At 42.0% G+C, this 19,480-nt stretch overlaps 2 protein-coding genes across 6 annotated transcripts in view; both read right to left on the minus strand.

The window, feature by feature from the left end:
* The window catches only part of myo18ab (myosin XVIIIA b), a 100,188-nt gene that overhangs the window by 55,015 nt on the left and 25,693 nt on the right, over positions 1 to 19,480 (minus strand). For all 5 annotated transcript variants that reach the window (XR_014699411.1, XM_084559109.1, XM_084559108.1 and 2 more), the window contains 11 exons: positions 10,121 to 10,208; positions 9,349 to 9,455; positions 8,594 to 8,770; positions 7,955 to 8,165; positions 7,361 to 7,503; positions 7,170 to 7,270; positions 6,216 to 6,279; positions 5,914 to 6,058; positions 2,069 to 2,239; positions 1,636 to 1,726; positions 744 to 936 (listed from right to left, as the gene is read on the minus strand). Coding sequence is in view for 4 of the 5 variants with exons in the window: in XM_084559109.1 (XP_084415235.1) it covers positions 744 to 936; positions 1,636 to 1,726; positions 2,069 to 2,239; positions 5,914 to 6,058; positions 6,216 to 6,279; positions 7,170 to 7,270; positions 7,361 to 7,503; positions 7,955 to 8,165; positions 8,594 to 8,770; positions 9,349 to 9,455; positions 10,121 to 10,208 (1,491 nt within the window). In the remaining variant the exon portion in view is untranslated. The remainder of the gene's footprint in view (positions 1 to 743; positions 937 to 1,635; positions 1,727 to 2,068; positions 2,240 to 5,913; positions 6,059 to 6,215; positions 6,280 to 7,169; positions 7,271 to 7,360; positions 7,504 to 7,954; positions 8,166 to 8,593; positions 8,771 to 9,348; positions 9,456 to 10,120; positions 10,209 to 19,480) is intronic.
* Positions 13,326 to 16,387, minus strand: LOC311497732 (uncharacterized protein; the record flags this gene model as incomplete). Its single annotated transcript, XM_084558101.1, has 2 exons — positions 13,326 to 15,879; positions 16,367 to 16,387. The coding sequence occupies 2 exons, from the start codon at positions 16,385 to 16,387 to the stop codon at positions 14,419 to 14,421; spliced, it is 1,482 nt and encodes a 493-aa protein (XP_084414227.1). The 3' UTR covers positions 13,326 to 14,418.

Raw genomic sequence — 19,480 nt, forward strand, 5'->3', positions numbered from 1 at the left:
TCTTAGGTTAGTAAAACACAGTACAGAACATTTACCAGCAGACGACGGGATCATCAATAAATTACAAGTGTAGCTACTGAATTAGTCATTAATAGACTGTAGATTGGGTGAGTGTACATTCTGTTACAATTAGCAGAAAGATTCGGAAACCATTGCACTGGAAAAATATAACTTTACTACAGTAAGTAAACAGGGACTTCTATGTCAGTTGATTGATCTGCAGTGACTTTAAGATTTGTGATATTGTGAATATGCACAAAGGAATTACTTATATATGCACATAATTATGCTCTAGTACGTGTACAGACTGAAACCAAGATAATCCCCAGACCTAAATGTGAACAGTTTGATTGGAAATGCTTTCAACAGTAGCAATAGTTGCTATATAGGAAAACTGGATTATCCAGAAATCCTATGTGCAGTTTTTTATTGCTTTATTCACAACCACTGTGTTAAAGCGGGGATCTAAAAACTTCTAAGTAACTCCAGAATTATCTGCACGGGGAGATGTCTGGAGGTGAAGAATACCATTGCATTGTAGTTTGGCTATTGTGGTGGGGGAAAATTCACCATAATTTTGTGGTTTGGTGTATGATAAACACACACTGTTATAGGAATGGGTCTTTTTGTTATGGAGCACATGTCAGGCATCATATCCCTGACACTGATATAAATATATAAATGTGTGTCTGTTCTGTCCATGCCACTACTTCGTGTCACGTGTCATGTGAACCCGGCTGCACCTCCTTGTATCTCTCCAGCTCCTGGACAAAGGTGCGCTCATGGAACAGCGTCTGCAGCCTCTCCTGGGTGTAGTTGTGGCAGAGCTCCTCAAACGTCGCTCCTCGCTGCTGCTGGGCGAGACGCGGGTTCTGGAAACCCGGAGTGTCCACGATCAGCAGGGAGCAGAGTGAGTGCTGGCTGGACTTCAGAGCCCTGAAAGGCACAAAAACGTGCATCATGATGCTCCGACACTGGGACGCTGGGGACGGCTGGATGAGTCATAAACCCAAAGATATCACAACTACAACTATAGAAAACTGTTTCTGTTTATCATTCAACATCAATATCCCACAAACAATATGGCCATGCCAAGGGTTCTTTATGTGACCTGCTCACACTGTGGCCTTTATTTCTTAAGAAACTTGTTGGTTTGCTTATTGCTCCAGCTTTTTTACTCAATTTATTGGGTTTCATGTGTGTAATCTCCTCGCATTCTGCAAACAGAACCCTTAAAAGTGTCTTTCATTTATTTAGACTGATTGATATCGTATGTTTCATATGTACATTAAAGCTAAATACTGTAAAATACTGGATATATTGTACATACGATGAACTACAGCACAGCAATAGAAAGTATTTCTACAAAATCTACTCTATTATTATTATTATAATATTAAAATGTCCCCAAAAGGTGAAAGAGACTACATGAGCTTTGAGTTTAATTTAATGAATTCAATTAAGACGAGCATCAGATGAATGACAGCATGAAGGTGAAAATATCAAAGTGAGTGCTTGAATTGAATAAGTGCAAAAAATAGTTTGAGTTATACATTTGTGCTAAAGTTTTGAGAGCGGTCAAGTAAAGTCATACACTAAACAGGAAGGGACAAGTGTTAAATGCTGAGGCTTAACCTGTTAATGAGGGAGATGACAAGAGTAAAGAGTTCAGAGTAGAGTCCTGATGCCATGGACTCCAGACACTCCAGAGCCGAGACCTTAGAACCTGAGAGACAGAGAGAGACGAAAGACAAGAGATCAGGGACACGGCAAACAAACGACCAACGGTCTACATCTTATATCCACCGATTGGTGCCAGTGCGGCTGATTTAGTACAACATTTTAATACAACATGTTTTTCTACTATAACTAGGTAATAAATGTTGAAAACTGTTTAAGATGGCTACATATCAGACAGATCATAATTATTTATCAGGGCAAAGGCGGAAAATGGCAAGCACATCTGTTTTTGTCAATGATAAAGTTAACTGTCGATCAATTCAATTTTACAATTTTACTACAAAGCCAACATCGAAGAAGGTTGCAGACTCCAGGTTTAGATTTTTACCTGAGTTGTCACCTTGGCTGGTCTCATCCAGTCCTCCTCTGAAGGACGTGGAGTGCTGCGGTCCTTTGGCCTGATGCTTAAAAATGGATGAGGACAGCTCCTCCAAGGTGCAGCCAAGCAAGTAGGCGGCCTTCTGGGCCCATTCGTGGCGGGCAAATTGCCGTCGTCCGACTAGAGGAGAAAATAACGTGTTTAAAACTGAAAGAATGCAAGAAGGGCCCGAGAAAGACAGATAATCAATGAAGATGACATGTACGGTACAGTCAAGATGGAGGAAGATGATGCAATCAACCGGTAAACATGAGAAATGCTATGGGTAGTTTCTGTCCAGGTGAAGACATCATTGTACAACTGTTCAGTATCAGCCGCTGTCTTCACCTTTACTCAGATAAGCACTTTGAAATAGTGGCTCTGTATACCCAAAAAACAGATTGACTCTCTGCTGCTGTCAAGATATCCTGTCTAGATTACACTGAAAGAGTTGTGTGAAAACTGATAGCTAAGGTGCTAATATTCATACTCACACCGATCAGGCATAACATTGTGACCACCTGCCTAATATTGTGTAGGTCTCCCTTGTGCATCAAAAACAGTTGTGACTCATCAGAGAATGGACATGGGCCTTCTGAGGGTGTCCTGTGGTGTCTGGTAACAGGATGTTGTTAGTGGGGGTCTTTGGGTCCTATGGGTTGAGGGGAGGGGCCTCTGTGGATCAGGATTGTTGCAGTGCATCCCACAGATACTTGATCAGTTTGGGATCTAAGGAATTTGGAGGCCAGGTCAACACCCGTTTTGTCTGTGTCAGGCTGCATCCTGTTGGGGATGGCTGCTGCCATCAAGGAGCGACATTGCTATGGGGTGGGGGGCCCTGATCTGGTCTAGGTGGGTGGTACATGTCTAAGTAACATCCAAAAGTTTCCCAGCAGAACATTGGATTGTCACAAGATGGTCGATGTTATTTACTTCACTCACTTTAGTGGTTTTAATGTTGTGGCTGACCGGTGTCCATGACTGAGTCAGTATACTGGTGGGTTAATATTAAGCAAATAAAAACAAACGGACTCTACTTTAATAATTAGGGGGATGGAAATTTAAAAGGTATGGAAATTTTAAAAAAAACTAAACGTGGCATTAATCTCCCTAAAACATTATAAACTCTTGCCACTAAACACATTAGAAAATCTTAAATTAATCCTTTATAGAGCTCAGAGGCATTTTTTTCTGATAAATGACAAGGAAAGGACACAAAATAAAAAAACTATTCAGACACTACTGATGATTAGTGCATCTCTACTTAGTCAAGAGGAAGTTGGAAGCACATGTGTTAGAATGATCCAAGGCAACATGACAGCCTGTGCTGCCAACCAATCAAAGAGCCCAGACACAGAGCCAGAGAATCAACAGGAGTCCTCTACCAAGCAGAAACTTCACGGGGACACACTGGGTGAGCTGGGAAATATGTGGTCTGTCGCAGAGAGTCAAAACACTAACTAAAGACGAGTGGAACAGAACAAGCTTTACTTTGCTTGCTGGAGAACGTACGGTAGTGTGACAGGAATTCGGTAGCTAAATGGGGGAGACACGGAGAGGCATCAGAGGAAAGACTTTAAAGTGACAGCATATTTCTGATCTCCGCGATTTTCATCTTACAGAACCGAAAAGTGCGGAACGCGGGAGAAACGGGGAGAGCTGCCGTGGAGCAAACACAAAAACACAAGAGAGAAGGAGATGAAGAGGAGGGGGGGAGGAGGAGGAGGAGGAGCAGAAACAATAAAAATGCTAATGACTTCAGGTCTGGGAGGAATGATAAAGGCATTAAGACAGAAAGCACAAACACGAGGGCTCTGAAAGAAAGTTTTTTTTTAAGTGAAAAACAGTCAACAGCTTGTGTTGTTTTGCCATTACCTTCATCCCCGTCTGCGTTTCATAGGACGCGGCATGCAAACATGCAAGTAGAGAGAGGGAGGGTTAGAGATAAAACAGCTTCAGGATTCATCAATTCATCACAGACACGAGGGAAACATAAACATTAGCATTGAAAAACACAGATATCCCACCATCATGCTTTGGAAGAGGCAGCAGTGACGTTTGACTTGTCACTGGAGTTGCCGGGTAAATGAAACTCTGTGGAATGACTGGAGTCCCAGACAAGCAACTCAAGTACAAGACGTCCTCTAAATAAATAAATAAATAAATAACGGCTCAAAACTGCTGAACCTGCAAGCTACAATATACTTTTTGTTCTCTGACTGCTTGTCATGTTGAAGTGGCAAGGCTCCACAAGTGCGTTACCGATGCGGCCACAGCATCAGCTAAGCTCACAAAGAAATGAACACGCTGTTATAAAACACAAAAAGAACAAAGGCACTATTTCACTCAGCAAAAATCTAATACTTAGTGTTGGTCATGGTCATCGTCTACTAGCTACGCACAGTACGCGAGGCGATGCAGCATGACGTGTGTGGCTCACTACATCGGCTGAACGCCCTCAAATACTTACTTGACTTGCCTCTTGTGTCGAGACGTCCAACAACAAGGTCGAGACAAATCTTAGTAAACTTTGTCATATGTACAATCTGCTCACAAGTAAAGAGGCTACCCTGTACACATACTTTTGTGTACTTTTGATTAGGGCTTTTTTTATGGTTTGGTCTTTAGTTCTACATATTACAATAAAATATCAGACACTAAAGTCAGTCCAGACTATTGAAGCACTTCGAAGGCCATTTCCTTGTTCAACACAAAAATGTCGCCTGGCACAAATCCTTAAGAAATGCTGGCACAGCGTCCAGACCAGTTATCTCGTAATCTGAACTTGGACGGACGGTTTGCTCTTGAATAAAATGTTCATTTGGAATTTGAGTGACGCCTTATGTTTTCTAGCATTCGTCACACTACAAGCAGAAAAATCTATATGAGTTTAATAGCATCTAATGGAAAAACCTGCACCCGAGCTATTGCAGTCACCCATTCTGACTGCTTAGAGAAATGCTTTCAAATGTCAAGACTGACACCTAGTGGCCACCGGTGGAGAGTCAAGTTCCAATGAGATTTCTTATTTTACTCGAAGTGAGGAGGATTTCTGGTCATTTGAGCAGAAACGCGTTACCTCATTGTGGTAATGAGGTAAGGGACATGTACCTGTATGTGTGGTTGGCAGGGCAGGGAAGCAGTTTGCAGGGAAATGTTGAATTCTTCATGAATGCTAAAATAAGAATAAGCTCTAAAATGCAGCTGACTAAAACTGTTCAATGTTAAACTGAAACTACAAGCTTATTAAAGCAAGTCAAACTTACAGTGTAGATTCTTCATTGCCCGCTTGTCTGTGCAGCTTTTAATGTCCACTCTGATAATGTCAGAGTCATCTTTATGCAACTCTATGGTCTTTATTTACTGAGAAGTGACCAGTGCTGAATCTGGAGTCAAATACTGAAACACTGCTTTGACGTTTCTCTGGCATTATCCATATTTTCTCCATATTTAAAATCTTCCCTCGGCTGCCCATTCCAACATCTCTTCAATCTACGTAATGATCGAATGGTGCACTGCACAAAGCAGGGCACCGGGATCTTTCCTCACACGGCTAATGAACAGTGAAGTGAGCTGTTTCTGTGATTAAAAGCCTTGCAGTGTGTAAATTGATTTTACCGTATACTGTAATATATTATTCATTTGTTTTCCTTGTCACCAGTAAAAGACGAGGTGACGCAGTCAGTGACATGACAGTCAATATAAACTGAATGTGGACCCTGACAGCTGGGACAGGCTCCAGCCCCCCCACCCCCGGATCTTACAGAGGACAAACAGTTACAGAAAATGAAAGAATGAAAGGTGGAAGTTCGGACCTTTCGTGGCTCCTGCAGCTCCCAAGTGGTAAATGGACCCCAGGATGAGCCAGAGGGCCTTCTGCTCTTCCCCAGAGATGCCCAACACCTTCATGGCTGCCTGAAGTTTGGTAAACTGCTGTGCGGCTCGCTGCTTGTCTTCAGGCTTAAGAAGAACAAATCAGATTCAGGTTTACTGATCTCAGAAGGGAGTGTGAAATGTTGCAGCGATAAAAAGACTTTTTCTAACATTTAATAAATGCGATTATATACGGCTCAGCAGATACAAGACAGGTCCCAGATGGACTGTGCAGTGAAATCACCTTAGACTGTGGGAGGATCCCGAAAGCGCTGTTTTCCGCCAGGTGGTTAAAGTGCAGCTCTGTTCTGGAAGAGAGGAAATAACGTAGGATCAGTCAGCTGCTCTGCACTAGTGAAATGACAAAGTGTTGCTGTTTGAGAAGAAATACCCAAACAACTACCAAGTGTCTTTGATAAGCTGATGTGATTTTGTTAGATTGACAACTTGTTCAATCGTTTTCTGATTTTGCCATGTTTTTTTGACATTATGTTCAAAAATCTTACAGAGATTTGCTACCAAGTGCATCATATCTACTATCTGCTGCTGAGAGAAACTATCCCAGCACAACTCAATCCAAAAACCAGGAGCAGTGAAAAAGGTGACTAAAGGAGTGATGTGGACTACAGTCTCTGCAGAGAGGTCCGGAGCAGAGTGAACGTCCTCAGAGATAGGTAGATGAGCTCTGGCCTAAAACGTCATAAAACAAATGCGCTAATTCTTATGTCAAGATAATTTTACTTATTTAACCAAATATTACAAATTTGTCCCTGGCAGCTTTACGATCATTGGAGCATACAGTATGCATACATATATTTAAAATAGTCTAAAAGAGAACAAAAGGCTGGGAGGGGATCAGCAAAGCATTAGACCCACAGACTACACTGTTTGACTGACACACTGGTTGTATCTCTTTACTATGAACACCAACTATCCTGGAACAGCTACAGCAGACGTGGTCTAAACTGCTCTAACGAGTTGTGACAACTACAATCATTTGAGAAACTGTGAATACCAACCTTAAAAACCAAAATCAAGAACTAAAATTGGGGAAAAAAACAACAGCACCGTTGGAATCACAACTGGACATGACAAGTATATGTTTATATATAAGATCCTGGAGAGGAAAAGATAGATTTGAATAATTCATAGTTACACAATCTGAATGCTGCATGTAATTCAGTATCAGAAGAGTCACCTCAGGTTGCTGTCTGCTCCGGCCATTATGTAGTAAAAGATGTTGAAGGTGGACTCCGCTTCAGGCCGCCTGCTCACCCTCAGTTTCTCCAGGAGCATCGTCTAAACAGGAGGAGACAACTAGAGTTTCTGTACACTTTGTTGTGTGTGTCTGTTTATGCGGGTGTATATGTGCGTGTGTGTGTATGTTACCTGGATGGAGGCGGAGGCCACCTGCCCAGCCTGGTCGAAATCCAGAGACACTACGTGGGAGAAGCGGCTGGCGTTGGCGTTCATCGCGGTAGAGCTGTTGCCAAAAGCCTCCAGGATGGTGTAGACCGCCTGCCACTTCTCAGCTGTCACCAAAAAAAATAAAAATATGAGCGAAAAAATCTCATCATTTTTTCTGAGGTATCAGTAGAAATGCTCGCAAACTGCCCAACAACAAGTTTCTCCTGTTTTATTGCGTATCTGTATGTTGTTGATGGTTTCTATAACAGTGGCTCATAACGATTGTATGAAGAGGTGTTTTGAATAAGGTTGGAGGTCACTGAAGGCCAAGGTGGAAAATGCACGGTCCGTTGTTTGTTTTCGAGGGCACAGTGACACTGATCTTTGACCTCCAACATCTAATGGATTTTTTCTTTATTCAAGTTAATGTTTGTGCCAAACTTGAAGATACTGTTTTCACAAGAATCAATAGTCTGGGACAAGATAAGCCATCAAATTATTGACCAAACTTTGCTCTGTCAACATGTAGAGACAATGCTTTTAATGGAGGTCACTCTTTCCTATCTGCAGACTCACCTGAGAAGATTTTACCCGTGCTGCCGGCGATGGAGACCAGATACTGGACCAGGTGCTGGCAGTTGGTGGTTTTGCCGCTGCCAGACTTGCCCAGCAGCACGATGGACTGATCCTGCCGGGTGGTGAGCAGGTTGCGGTAGGCCAACTGGGCCACGGAGTAGATATGAGGAGCAGAGTCCTCCCGTCTGCAACCTTTGAACATGTGCATCACCTGAGGGAAGGAGAAAGAAGAGGCAGATACAGTGAGGGAGGGATGCTTTATAATTTGTGGTAAAACTTATCATGATATGTATGTTGGGAGAATATTGACCACCATGTTTTAAACCTTTCCAGTAATTCAACATTTCCGACAGTTTCGAATCTATACTATATGATGCCAGGTAAAATCAGAACTTTCAGATGATAACCTTCAGGTGTCAAAGTGCCTGAATCCTGTTGTATGTTCTTTTAAGATAATATATCCATTTTCATGTTTTTCATTTTCTGGTAGCTGAACAGAAATTCCATTGAAGCTTTAGTTTTCAGGCTAAAGACACGTCAACTGCTTGTGTTATTCACATGTAAATACGAACAAGAACATACCATCGGCCATTAATGCAATATGTAACAGCAGTATCAGCTTGTGACTCTTTATCTTACCTTCTCAGAGTACATGGAGGGCGTGCTGAGAGGGTTGATGACAACCATGTTGGGTCCAGCATAGGAGTGGATCAGGTTGCCTCCATAGCGCTGCCTCAGACAATGCATCACACTGGATTCATTCAGATAAAGCAGTGAAGCCAGGTCCTCTGATCTGTCATACGATGGAGGGTTGGCCTGCAAATGGACGTAAAATGGTGAAAACAGTAAATATAACATTTTTGATATTATTATTGGATTGTTAATCAAAAATTTAATGTCACGTTGAGCCCAGGGACGTTATGATTGGCAATTTTCTCAGTTGTTTTTTGATTTATAAATTAGAAAATAACCTGCAGAATCTTGTTCCAGTGCATCCCACAGATACTTGATCGGTTTGGGATATAGCGAATATGGAGGCCAGGTCAACACCTTGTGCTGTTTGTCATGTTTGAGTTGTTCCTAAACCGTTTTTGTGTGTGTGCCTGTGTCAGTCTGCATCCTCCTGGGGATGGCTGATCAGTGCATAAACTCATGAGCAGAACTGTAACATAAAATACTGTGATGCACTTCCAACAGACTGTAGGTCATCCACTGATGTCATCTGTTGTGTCTAATGCCTCAAACTGAATATGACAAACAGATGTTGATAAGATCTATATTTTGTAAATGTTATTTGGATCAACAGTGGTTATCAAACTGTACATAAGAACTGTGGAGCTGGTGAAGATCCCTTCTCATGCATCATTAACAAGATGTAACCATCTCCCACTCACCTTTTCTACGTCGTCCTCATCCACGTCCAGTATTGTCCCGTCACGCTCCAGTTTGATTCTCAGCTTGTTTTCTGGCAAGGAGCCATCCTCCGTCTTCACCACGGTGGCTGGCCAGGAAATCAAGACAGGAAACATTGCTAGCTGTTAGCCTGACAGAAGTGCCCCTACTCATCAGATAAATGGAACTGGCTAATTAAAAGGAAAAAATAAATAACTAAATATAAAGCATTTGACTTTTAAGTACTGTTCTACCAATAGTACGCTAGCTTGCAGTAGTCCTGTGCCCTGACACAACTGATCTAGCTAAGTTATAGCCTATAGAGTAGTTTTTTTGTGCAATTATTAGCTTCCTTGATCCTGCAATATGTGCTATGGCTGATAAGCATCTGTACAACTGATAATATGATAATATTATGCTACAGGTCTAATAGGCGACACTTTAGGGGTGAGTAGACCTCTCATTAGTGTGCCCTCTTCTTCTTTCTTATCAGTATCTTCATCCTAACGGTGTCCGGCTAAGGCTCATCAGAGATCAGCATTAATGGATTTATGGCTGACGCTAGCAGCTACACAGCAACTCTTCAGCAAGACCTTATTACTGCTGTTACTATTCAACTGATCCAAGTCAGAAAAACATCATGCAAACCTCAATTTACATACAGTAGGTGTTAGAATTAGGTGTTATAGACCGCTAATTATAAACTGCATATTAAGTGAGCGATCACATAAGATTAGGAAAAATGTGAAATAAAGCCAAATAATCCCATCTCACCCAGGGAGAAGCCATCTTTGTGGACAAGCCAGACTTTCTCTGATTCATACCAGGCCTGCTCTGCTGCAATCTGCTCCTCGGTCTTGACCTGAAAGGATGAAGATTAAAATTAGCAGACGGCACGGATGAGGAGATGATTACAGCCGAATGACTTCTGAGGACCAGTCATGGTCAGGTTGTTCCAGTCTGATAGCACAACATGCTGCAATGTACAAAGGAATAGATTATCAAGATGATGACCATGCAGTTCAATGCATGCTCCTTCTTTGTGTTGATGTGTGTGTTCACGTTTGTGCGTGACAAACTTCAAACAAAACACATGTCAATGTGACAACACTCATGGGTGTGTGAGGTGGAGGAGGGGGGGTTCGATAATAAAAATGCCGCAGATTTGTTTGGTGCAGTGAATGCAAGGGGTAGGACTGTGAGGAAGGGAAACTAAGATAAATGGATTTTAAAAATAAGGCCTTAAACCAAAAGAAAAGCAAATTATTTCTGGATGCAATTACTAAAAAAAAAACCACTAAATCAAGTTCTTGGTATCAATGGTTTAAATGTGGTATGACAGGGAAAGGGACAGAGCACGGCACAGCACAGCACTCCACACAGCAGGGTGATCGAGGGATGAGGTGTTGGTTTAATTACACTCAGGCACAGTGCAAGCCACACCTGGGTTTGCTTAGCTGCAGCATGAGATGCCTGGAGGAGGGCAAAAGATTCCACTTCATCTGATTCCTGGTGTATTTGCCAGCATGAAGAGGTCAAAGGTCACAGTCATATAAGGTGCGAGTAACACATGTTGTACAGACGCACACACACATATATATATATACACATATGCAAAAATGTGTAATGGCACAGTGTAGTTACTTATGTAGCACACCTGTCAAAGAGAAATCAACGTTACAAGCGTGATCATTAAACAAACGTCCTGTTATGGGAGCAATTATTTGATATAATGTTTTGGAGTCATCGTGACACATTTAGCGTCCTGGGAGAATCTGAAGATAATAATTAGCCACAAAAACATACACAGATAAATCATCAAGAGACCGAAACATGCAATGTATCACAGCATAGCACGCCTTCCACATGCCAATCGTCTATAAAAAAAAAAGTAATGCAACTCTGTGTGTCACCGTGTTACAGCTCATGGTGAACTAACAGGACAGTCTGTCATTAAGCTTCGAAAAATCAAAGAGCAAAACATCAGGAGGCATACTACTCAAGTTATGTAGCTGAAAAGAAAGTCAAAACTAACAAACTAAGTTCTGGACATGTTGACAGTTACGTCCATTAGCTCCACAAGCCTCAAGAATAAAAACCACCAGACTGAACTTTGCCAAAACCATCTAAACTAAGATCAACTTGTACCAGAATGACAGGAAGTAAAAAAAGTATAGAGAAGGCTTTGAACATGTGGTGATAGAAAGCATACAACATGAACTGTAAACAGGGTGTAGGCAGTGTGACAGCATGCTAGATTTGCAATGTCACTATTGTTTATTGTGACGACGATGACTTGACAGAAGAAGTAGTCGGGTGAATTCTGAAGCGTATAGGGATATTCTGACTGTTCAGATTCAGCACAATGAAGCAACCAGTAGACTTCAAAATCCCCAAACCATTGTAGTTTACTCTCAGAGCTTTCTTTAATACACAGCTCTCACGCAAAATAGGTTAACCAGATGCCTTCAAAGGTATTTAGATCACAAAACTTTGCATTGACAGTAAGGTAACGAATAACTGACAAACCACACGTGTGTAAATTTCAACCAGGAGGCCCAGAGGAAGCCTGGAGGGCTGTGGTACCTGGAGGGGGCCTTGGGGCTGCGGAGTTGCAGAGATGGGGGCTTGGACAGAAGACGAAACACTGACTGTTGGCTCCAGCTTAGCCACAAAGCGGCCACAGAGATAACGACAGCAGGCAAAAGCAGTGTGAGTAGAGCATGGAGAAAAGAAAAAGGAAAGAGGGGAAGAACCAGGAGAAAAATGAAAACAAGGTCAGCATGGAACTCTTGATGAAGAAATTGCTGTGTATCCAAGCAACAGAAAGGAAGCATGGTCACTTGACAAAGGACTGAAAAAGTTAAAGTGGAATTGTAAAGTGAAACAATGGGGTGGAAATGATACCTACGCAGTGACAAAATGGCAATGTTTGTTGTAAGTGTGGATCTACAATTTGCACAATTTGTCAATAAATCTAAACAACTGAACTTCAGCATTCCTGGTAGTTGGAGCTGGCATAACAGGGCATGGACATTAACTTTGCTACGCATCAACTTATTCCACACAAACCAACATATTTAGATAGCTGACTAGTCCAGTCCAAGTTAGTAACGCTTGGAAAGTGCTGTGAAGCTAAAGAGCAGGGCCAGGGTGGAGTCAAGTTATGCTTCAATTTGCCATGACTAAGTGGTTGACCATTTATTCCGCTCCATGCAAGAGGGCTACATACACCCTAAACAATGTGTCTCTGTAAATATGCACAGTATGTTAGGAACGGTAATGAATGCTAACAGCCCAAGGGAGCGGTCGTTAAGAGTGGTCAGTCTTAGGCTCTGGGGGGGGCAGTTTACAGGTCACTCACTCAACGTCTGTAGCAACCAGGGCGTACACTACTGTCTCTCATTCAATTAAACACTTATTTATCTGGTATTCCTCAAATTATCTGACACTGATGTGTAACAGTGAGTCACAAATGCAGCTAATTGTGATGGTTAATACTTGGAGCACTGGTGTTGTTCATGTTTGTAAAATTTACCTTAACAGAGTGACTGAGTGTGTAGTGTGCTTGGTGGCTGGTAGAAGGTTATATGACATGGGAAGGTTATTTTGTCCAAAGTCAGAGAGTCTGATGCTAGGTTTATACAGCTGGGCTTACTCTGTGTATGTTTTTTTTTATTATTTGTAGGGGATAGAGTTGAAATAGACAGAGACAGACATCAAGCTAAGACGAGACATTGATAATAGACAGAGAGACAGCACGGCAGGGTGATTTACAGGAGCACCGAAGATCCTCATCAGGCGTCTCTGAGCCTCTTCGGTGGGGCTGACTGGTGCCTCCTACAGGTCAAAGTAGCAACACATCGACTCTAAGCACACTGATACAGATGAAGCAAAGCCCACTAGACACAAACAAAAAGTTACTAAACATATAGATATGGATTTATTCTCTTCATAAAAATGGAAGCACTCCCTACTTGAGAATCCATTAAGACACACAGCAACAACATCGCAATAGTAGTTTGGGTTATTGGGTAATATTGAGAGATAAGGAGTGAACACCGGTGCTTCAAAAAGCATTCATGACATAATATGAATGTATCCACAAACGTAGTAACACAACCATCGGTTAGGAAAAAGACACAAGCTCAAACACGCAAACGGTGTATGTGAAAACGTAAGGCAACATAGCGGAGTTAATCAATGAACAAAAAACTGTTGTGTTAATGTCCTTCTGTCAAAGGGAGAAAACGCATAGACCTGGTAATAACATGCGTCCTGAGTGATTTAAGTACACGTGTTCACACGTGGCATTACAATGTGTCTCAAACCAACAACTGAGATCTGATCACATTATTGCACTCTGTATACAAACAATCGCACAGTAGAATATTGTGCAAAGAGTCTCTAATGGATGAGTGAAAGCGCAAACATTAAATTATTCATTTGTCTCTGTCATGACACATAAAAAGACTTTCTTGCAAATTAAAAATATATTTCAAGTTTGAACTACATGTCTTGCAAATGTACATTAGAGCAGTATAGTAAATTGTCTGTTGGCTGCATGTATTTTCAACCAATACTCAATAAAGTCGTAACTGCACAAACTCTTAAAGATTCTGAGAAAAATATATTTTTCATCCGCAGACTGCAGTTTGTTAAACAAACCAACAAACAAGATGCAAAAAGGAAGTTAAGACTCCAGTTCACTGGAGCACGCATGTGCTGTACTTGGCTACCAGAAAACAGGCAGCCCACCTAAAACACTGAGTAACGATAAAGCTCTTATTGTTCTAGATTGTTCTAGAAGTGTTTGACACACTAACTTACTGACTATTAAACCAACTGACCTCATTATTCCTAAGAAAGGTGCAACAACACATTATTATTCTGGTGTTTTTCACGTTTCTAGTATTGCTGGGCTCCAGAACTGTGCCACACTGAGGTCTTACACCTACATTGTGCCTCTTGGCAAACTCCACAGTGCTCTTTTATTTCAAGCATGCATTTCAAAGGGCCATGCATTTCCACACCAATGGCTCCAAGGTTGACCAGCATGCAAAGTGTGGACACTATACCTCGTGTTGCCTGGCAGTGGGTTGTTGAATGGGAATTACCGCTGAAGGGGGACACATTGGAGCGGGACTGGGCTGGTGAAGTACAGGGCTCAGTGGAATTGGGGAGGGTTTAGGGGTTGGGACAGAACGTGACAGAGGAGAGAGTGAGGAAGATTTTGGAGCTACTGGGCCAGTAGGAGAAGTTGTTGTTGTAGCGGTTGATTTTGTGGCAGCAGTTGATTTGGGTGGAATCGGGGAGGGTTTAAGGGTTGAGACAGGATGTGATGGAGGAGAGAGTGAGGAAGATTTTGGAGCTACTGGGCCAGTAGGAGGAGGAGGGTTTGTAGTGGTTGATTTTGTGGCAGCAGTTGATTTGGGTGCCGGTATAAAGCCAGGAGGTGGAGCCAAGGGTTTCGTGGGAGCTGGGATAAAGCCTACAACTGCTGGGCGCGATAAAGGTCTAGAAGCAGTCAATCTGGATGACGTTGGAGCTGAGCCTTCAGAAGCTGAGCCCACAGAAGCTTTGTTATTTGGGGTTACAGCAACCACTGGAGATATGGCATCTTTTACAAGAGGACCAGAGGCTGTGGTTGTGTTGTGATTAACATCATGTGACTTTGGTGCAGTTTTATTGTCCTTAATATCCTTTTCTTTTTCTTCCAGCTTAGCTTTTTCCTCCTTCTTCTGATTTTCCTTTTCCACCTCTAGCTTTTCTGGTCGCTCATCCTTGCGTATTTGTGGACGAAGCTCCCTTGTCCTTCCTCGGACCATAAGGTTCATCAATCCTCGTGAAACATCATCTTTCTCTTCTGTTTTTATGACGTCATGTTTGAAAGAGAATCCAGACAACCTTTGGGCCTTAGACACCGAAGCTGGTGCTGGCGTTGTTTTGGTTAGTTCAGCAGCAGGCCTGGCTGCTTCTGGAGCTTTGTCGGCTTTTTGAAGTGGCACAGCGGCCTCATCTTGTTCTGTTGGTAGGACCTTTCTGACAACACGGCGGACCACCTTTACCACCTTCTTACGTGACAGACCTTGGTCATCTGTAGAATCCAACTGGTTGGTGTCTGGAACGCTGATATTACCATTGGCTGTACCATTGGCCACGCCTTTGCCCAATGTGCTGTTTTGCTCTTGCTCGCTTTTAACAGTCTCTGGGCTCAGAGGAGCTCGTGGCGGTTCAGGACTCCTTATTTGCGCTGCCATCCTTGACGATGGCTCAGGGCTTTTGAATCGTTCCGGCACTTTAACAGGTGTCCTGGCGCTTGGCGAAGGGCTCCTGAACCGTCCTACTGAGCCTGGAGGGGAAACTGGTGGACTTTTTGCCCGTAATAAACCCCTGCCAGGGTCTAGAGCTGGCACTGACATGGCCCGGCTGGGCAGCCCATCATTTTCTGACTGCTCATAAAGAGGAAAGAGAGGAGGAATAAGAATGTGAATGAACGGAAATGTAAGTATATGTTTTGTGCAAAGAAAAATCTAGATGTTGGTTTTGTTCAATTGAACTCAATGTGTCTGCAGTCCTTTTGTCGTGAAAGGATTCAAGACTCTTGAGCGATATACATACAGCACCAACCCTAATCCAAACAGACAGGCCTGTTTTCCTTAATGCAAAAAAACTATGAAAGATTTAGTGTTGTTCAGCTTATCCTAACGCTGTGTTACCACTGCTTAAAAATATATTCGGGGAATCATGAATGCCGGACACTCTTGTGAATGTACACAGATGTAACCGACACTTTATAATCCAGAACTACATACATGTACCTTAATATCCCACAATAGATGCTCATCTGTAACAAATAATGAGCTGCTTACAGTACGCCACTAACTACAGAAGATGTTTCTCAAGTACAAACAATACTACAACTCTTACAGGCTGAAACAACACTATGGGCGTGGACACAGATCTGCTCTTTAGAGGAATGCACTAACAAACAGAACTTTTGGATATTCAATGTCTCACATCCGATTGACTATATAGCATTTTGGGGTATTCATCGAGATAATCTAATGAACATGTACTTACTGACATTTAAGTGTCTTTCATTAGGTTGAAGTGTGTGTTTATGAAAGGTTTCTGCACATTATTTTCTGAATCCTGTCTGAAAACACTGGCACAAGCAAAGCTCACAAAACGTGAGACGTCTAGGATATGAATGAATGGTCCAATGTTGTATTAGGTCTTATCTTAATGAATAATATGTGTAGCGTTTCAACAGTTAGTCCGCCTAATCAGTTAGTCAGTTGGTGGCAAATAAATCACCAACCTTATTGATGATTATTATTTAAATAATTTTCAAGCATAAATGTAATTTTCTCCATCTAGATGTGAAAATGAACAAAATGATTAATCAAATGAGCAGGCTAATCAACTGTGAGAATATTTAATTGTTTCAGCCATACGTAAATGTGTGTTGTACTTTCAATTAGAGTTCTGTCTAAAAAATATTTGTTGCTGGTAAGACAGCTCTAACAGGGCTCTGTCAGAAAATACATGTAACATACATGTATCCTCATGAAAACTATAATGGACAGTCTTTACTTACACGTTTGCTGCCTGGCTTGTTGTCTTCCTTAATCTAAATGTGTCAATATAAAACAGGAAACAGATCAAAATGGTGAAGCGGCCGTCCATCACACACCGTGCAAACCTCAAAACATGCACATTTCTAGAAGCCATCTCTTTCTTACACAAATATAAAACATCTTGTGCAACATCTGCATCCTGTGATCCAAAGATAGCTATTTCAACAACCGATGAACTCACAGCATCAGAAGTGCTCTGGTTAAGTCCCCGTCAAATGACAAACCTTGTACAAAGTCACAGAAAACTGTTATCTACAGTCACGTAATGCTGTGTGTAATCCATTAAAATTCTTAGTGAGACACCCCAAGAAAACACACGTGTTAATACAAGTGTAAAACAATCCAACACCATGCATTGTAAAGAGTGCTTTATGAAACGTCCAAATGAGACTTCCCTTTTGTTCCCAGAAGGAAAAGCGAGATGAAAATGCCATGTTTGCTGATCTGCTGTCATGGGCTGTGATGGATGAGATGGAAATAGGAGAAGGAGGAGGAGGAACGTTATAAAAGGAAGAATGATAAAATATCAGAATGAGTGCAAAATCAATGTGAGCCGATTTGGAACTGGCTCACATAGGTTCAACTCCACTCTAAGCCTGTGGCTGGGGTACCTTGACCAAGCAAATAACCACAAAACTGTTACCTATGTGGTGCTCACGTGGCAGCCTACTGCTCCCAGTGTGCTCACTACTCTTCGTGAGTACGAATGGAAGGGAAGAAGTCCAGAGAAAGAATTTCACCATTAAGGATCAACAAAGGAAAATGAAAAGTAAGAAGTAGACTGATCTCAAATTGAAAGGTGAAGGATGCTCACAGCCACCAAACAGCTGATTGTCTACTACCCTTTACTGTCAATTCTGATTGGTACCTATAACGGATCTGGATGATACAAGCAAGCCATCCATGTGGTATGAATAAATAAAGTTCGGGAGTTGTTGTGTATACCTGTTGATGCTAACAACAACAACAGCAGACCGAGAGCAAATAAATCAAACGCAGCCTATTGTTCTATATAAAGATATAACCCAATAAAATAGAGATCCATGGACTGACTTCTGTTAGCCAGCAAGATACCTGACATTACATAAAGATGCTTTGACTAACTAACAGTACGATCTAATGTGGTGGCCCAGTTTACTTCCACAAATATAGACTGGTGACTTGGTGAAACAGTTTCACTGCCATGCCATACTCTCAACTCTGTTCTGATGCATCAAATTCAAATGTCTGCCCAGACACGCCGCATTGTAACAACACACAGATCCAAGCTGACCATAACACATCCTCTCAATATGGAAGCAAACGACAACCTTAAACGTTCCTTTGAACTAAAAGTGGAGATGTGTTTCATGTACAAAAGTTATTTTTTCTCTAAACTATAATTGTTATAGTAATTTCCCAGTTTTGCAGCACAATCGGTAGAAATATAAATTTCTATGCCAAACAGTAAACGTCTGTTTCTTGTATAGTATAATTGCAGTGGTAGTTCTGAAAAACATTTGACTAAACCGATGCCTGCATTTCACACAGTTTACACAAATGTTTACCTAAAAATTATCTAATTAACTTGTACTCACAAAGCTGAATCCACCAAGAAATCCCTTGGACTGGTTCTTGGCTCGATATGTTGAGTCAACAACTTTTCCTGGGTATGAGATAGTTCCTAGGTTTAGCGCAGGGTTTTGGGGTTAGTGGGTTTTATCTGGAGTCACTGAATTAGCACACTGACTAACAGGTTTATTTTTGGATTAGACAGTAGGGCTCTGGGCCAGATTACTCCCTCAAAAGAGGGCAATTAAAACCACAAAGGAAAACACATGGATTGAAATTACAGTGGACATTTCAAAAGATAGATTATGATATTATTTGTCAGTCATAAATTAGACCAATTTCTCTCATACTGGGAAAAATGGGTTAACTAAGTAACACCCAAAACCAAACTAAATTATATGAAAACCATTTAAGCTGCCTCCCTTAGCTTAGCAAAGCCTAAAAATAGTGCCACAGGCCTGTGGAGGTCTCAAGGTCCCACGGTAGTCATAGATTTTCACTAACAACCTCGCTTGGTGTAAAAAGCGTATCATAAATTGTTCTACCTGCGAGTGAAGCAATTCCACAACTCCTGTATCACAATAGTCCTCAAAAGTACCCGATCAAATGAAAAACTGGCTAAAGTGGAGGAGGTCGGAGTGAGCAGCTAGAGACACACCGAGGGAAACGGCAAGACTGAGGAGAGGGGGAGTGCTCTGATAGGCCGGCTATTCCTGTCAGTGGACAGGCGAGATGTGAGGACAGCTGTTGTGATATGAGGGTGCTGAGAGAGGGTAAAAATAGGAGCCTCAGGTCCCCAGCCTACTAGATAGGTCTGCCATGAACTCCCACAGCCAACACAGTCCAGTAAGCAGACCCACCGGTCAACCACACATGCTCCCGCAGTTGCTGCCATCACACCTGCTTCTGTGTGTGTGTGCTTCTGCATGTTTAGGTGAAA

The sequence above is a fragment of the Chelon labrosus genome (genome assembly GCF_963514085.1).
Source record: "Chelon labrosus genome assembly, chromosome: 13".
Lineage (NCBI taxonomy): Eukaryota > Metazoa > Chordata > Actinopteri > Mugiliformes > Mugilidae > Chelon > Chelon labrosus.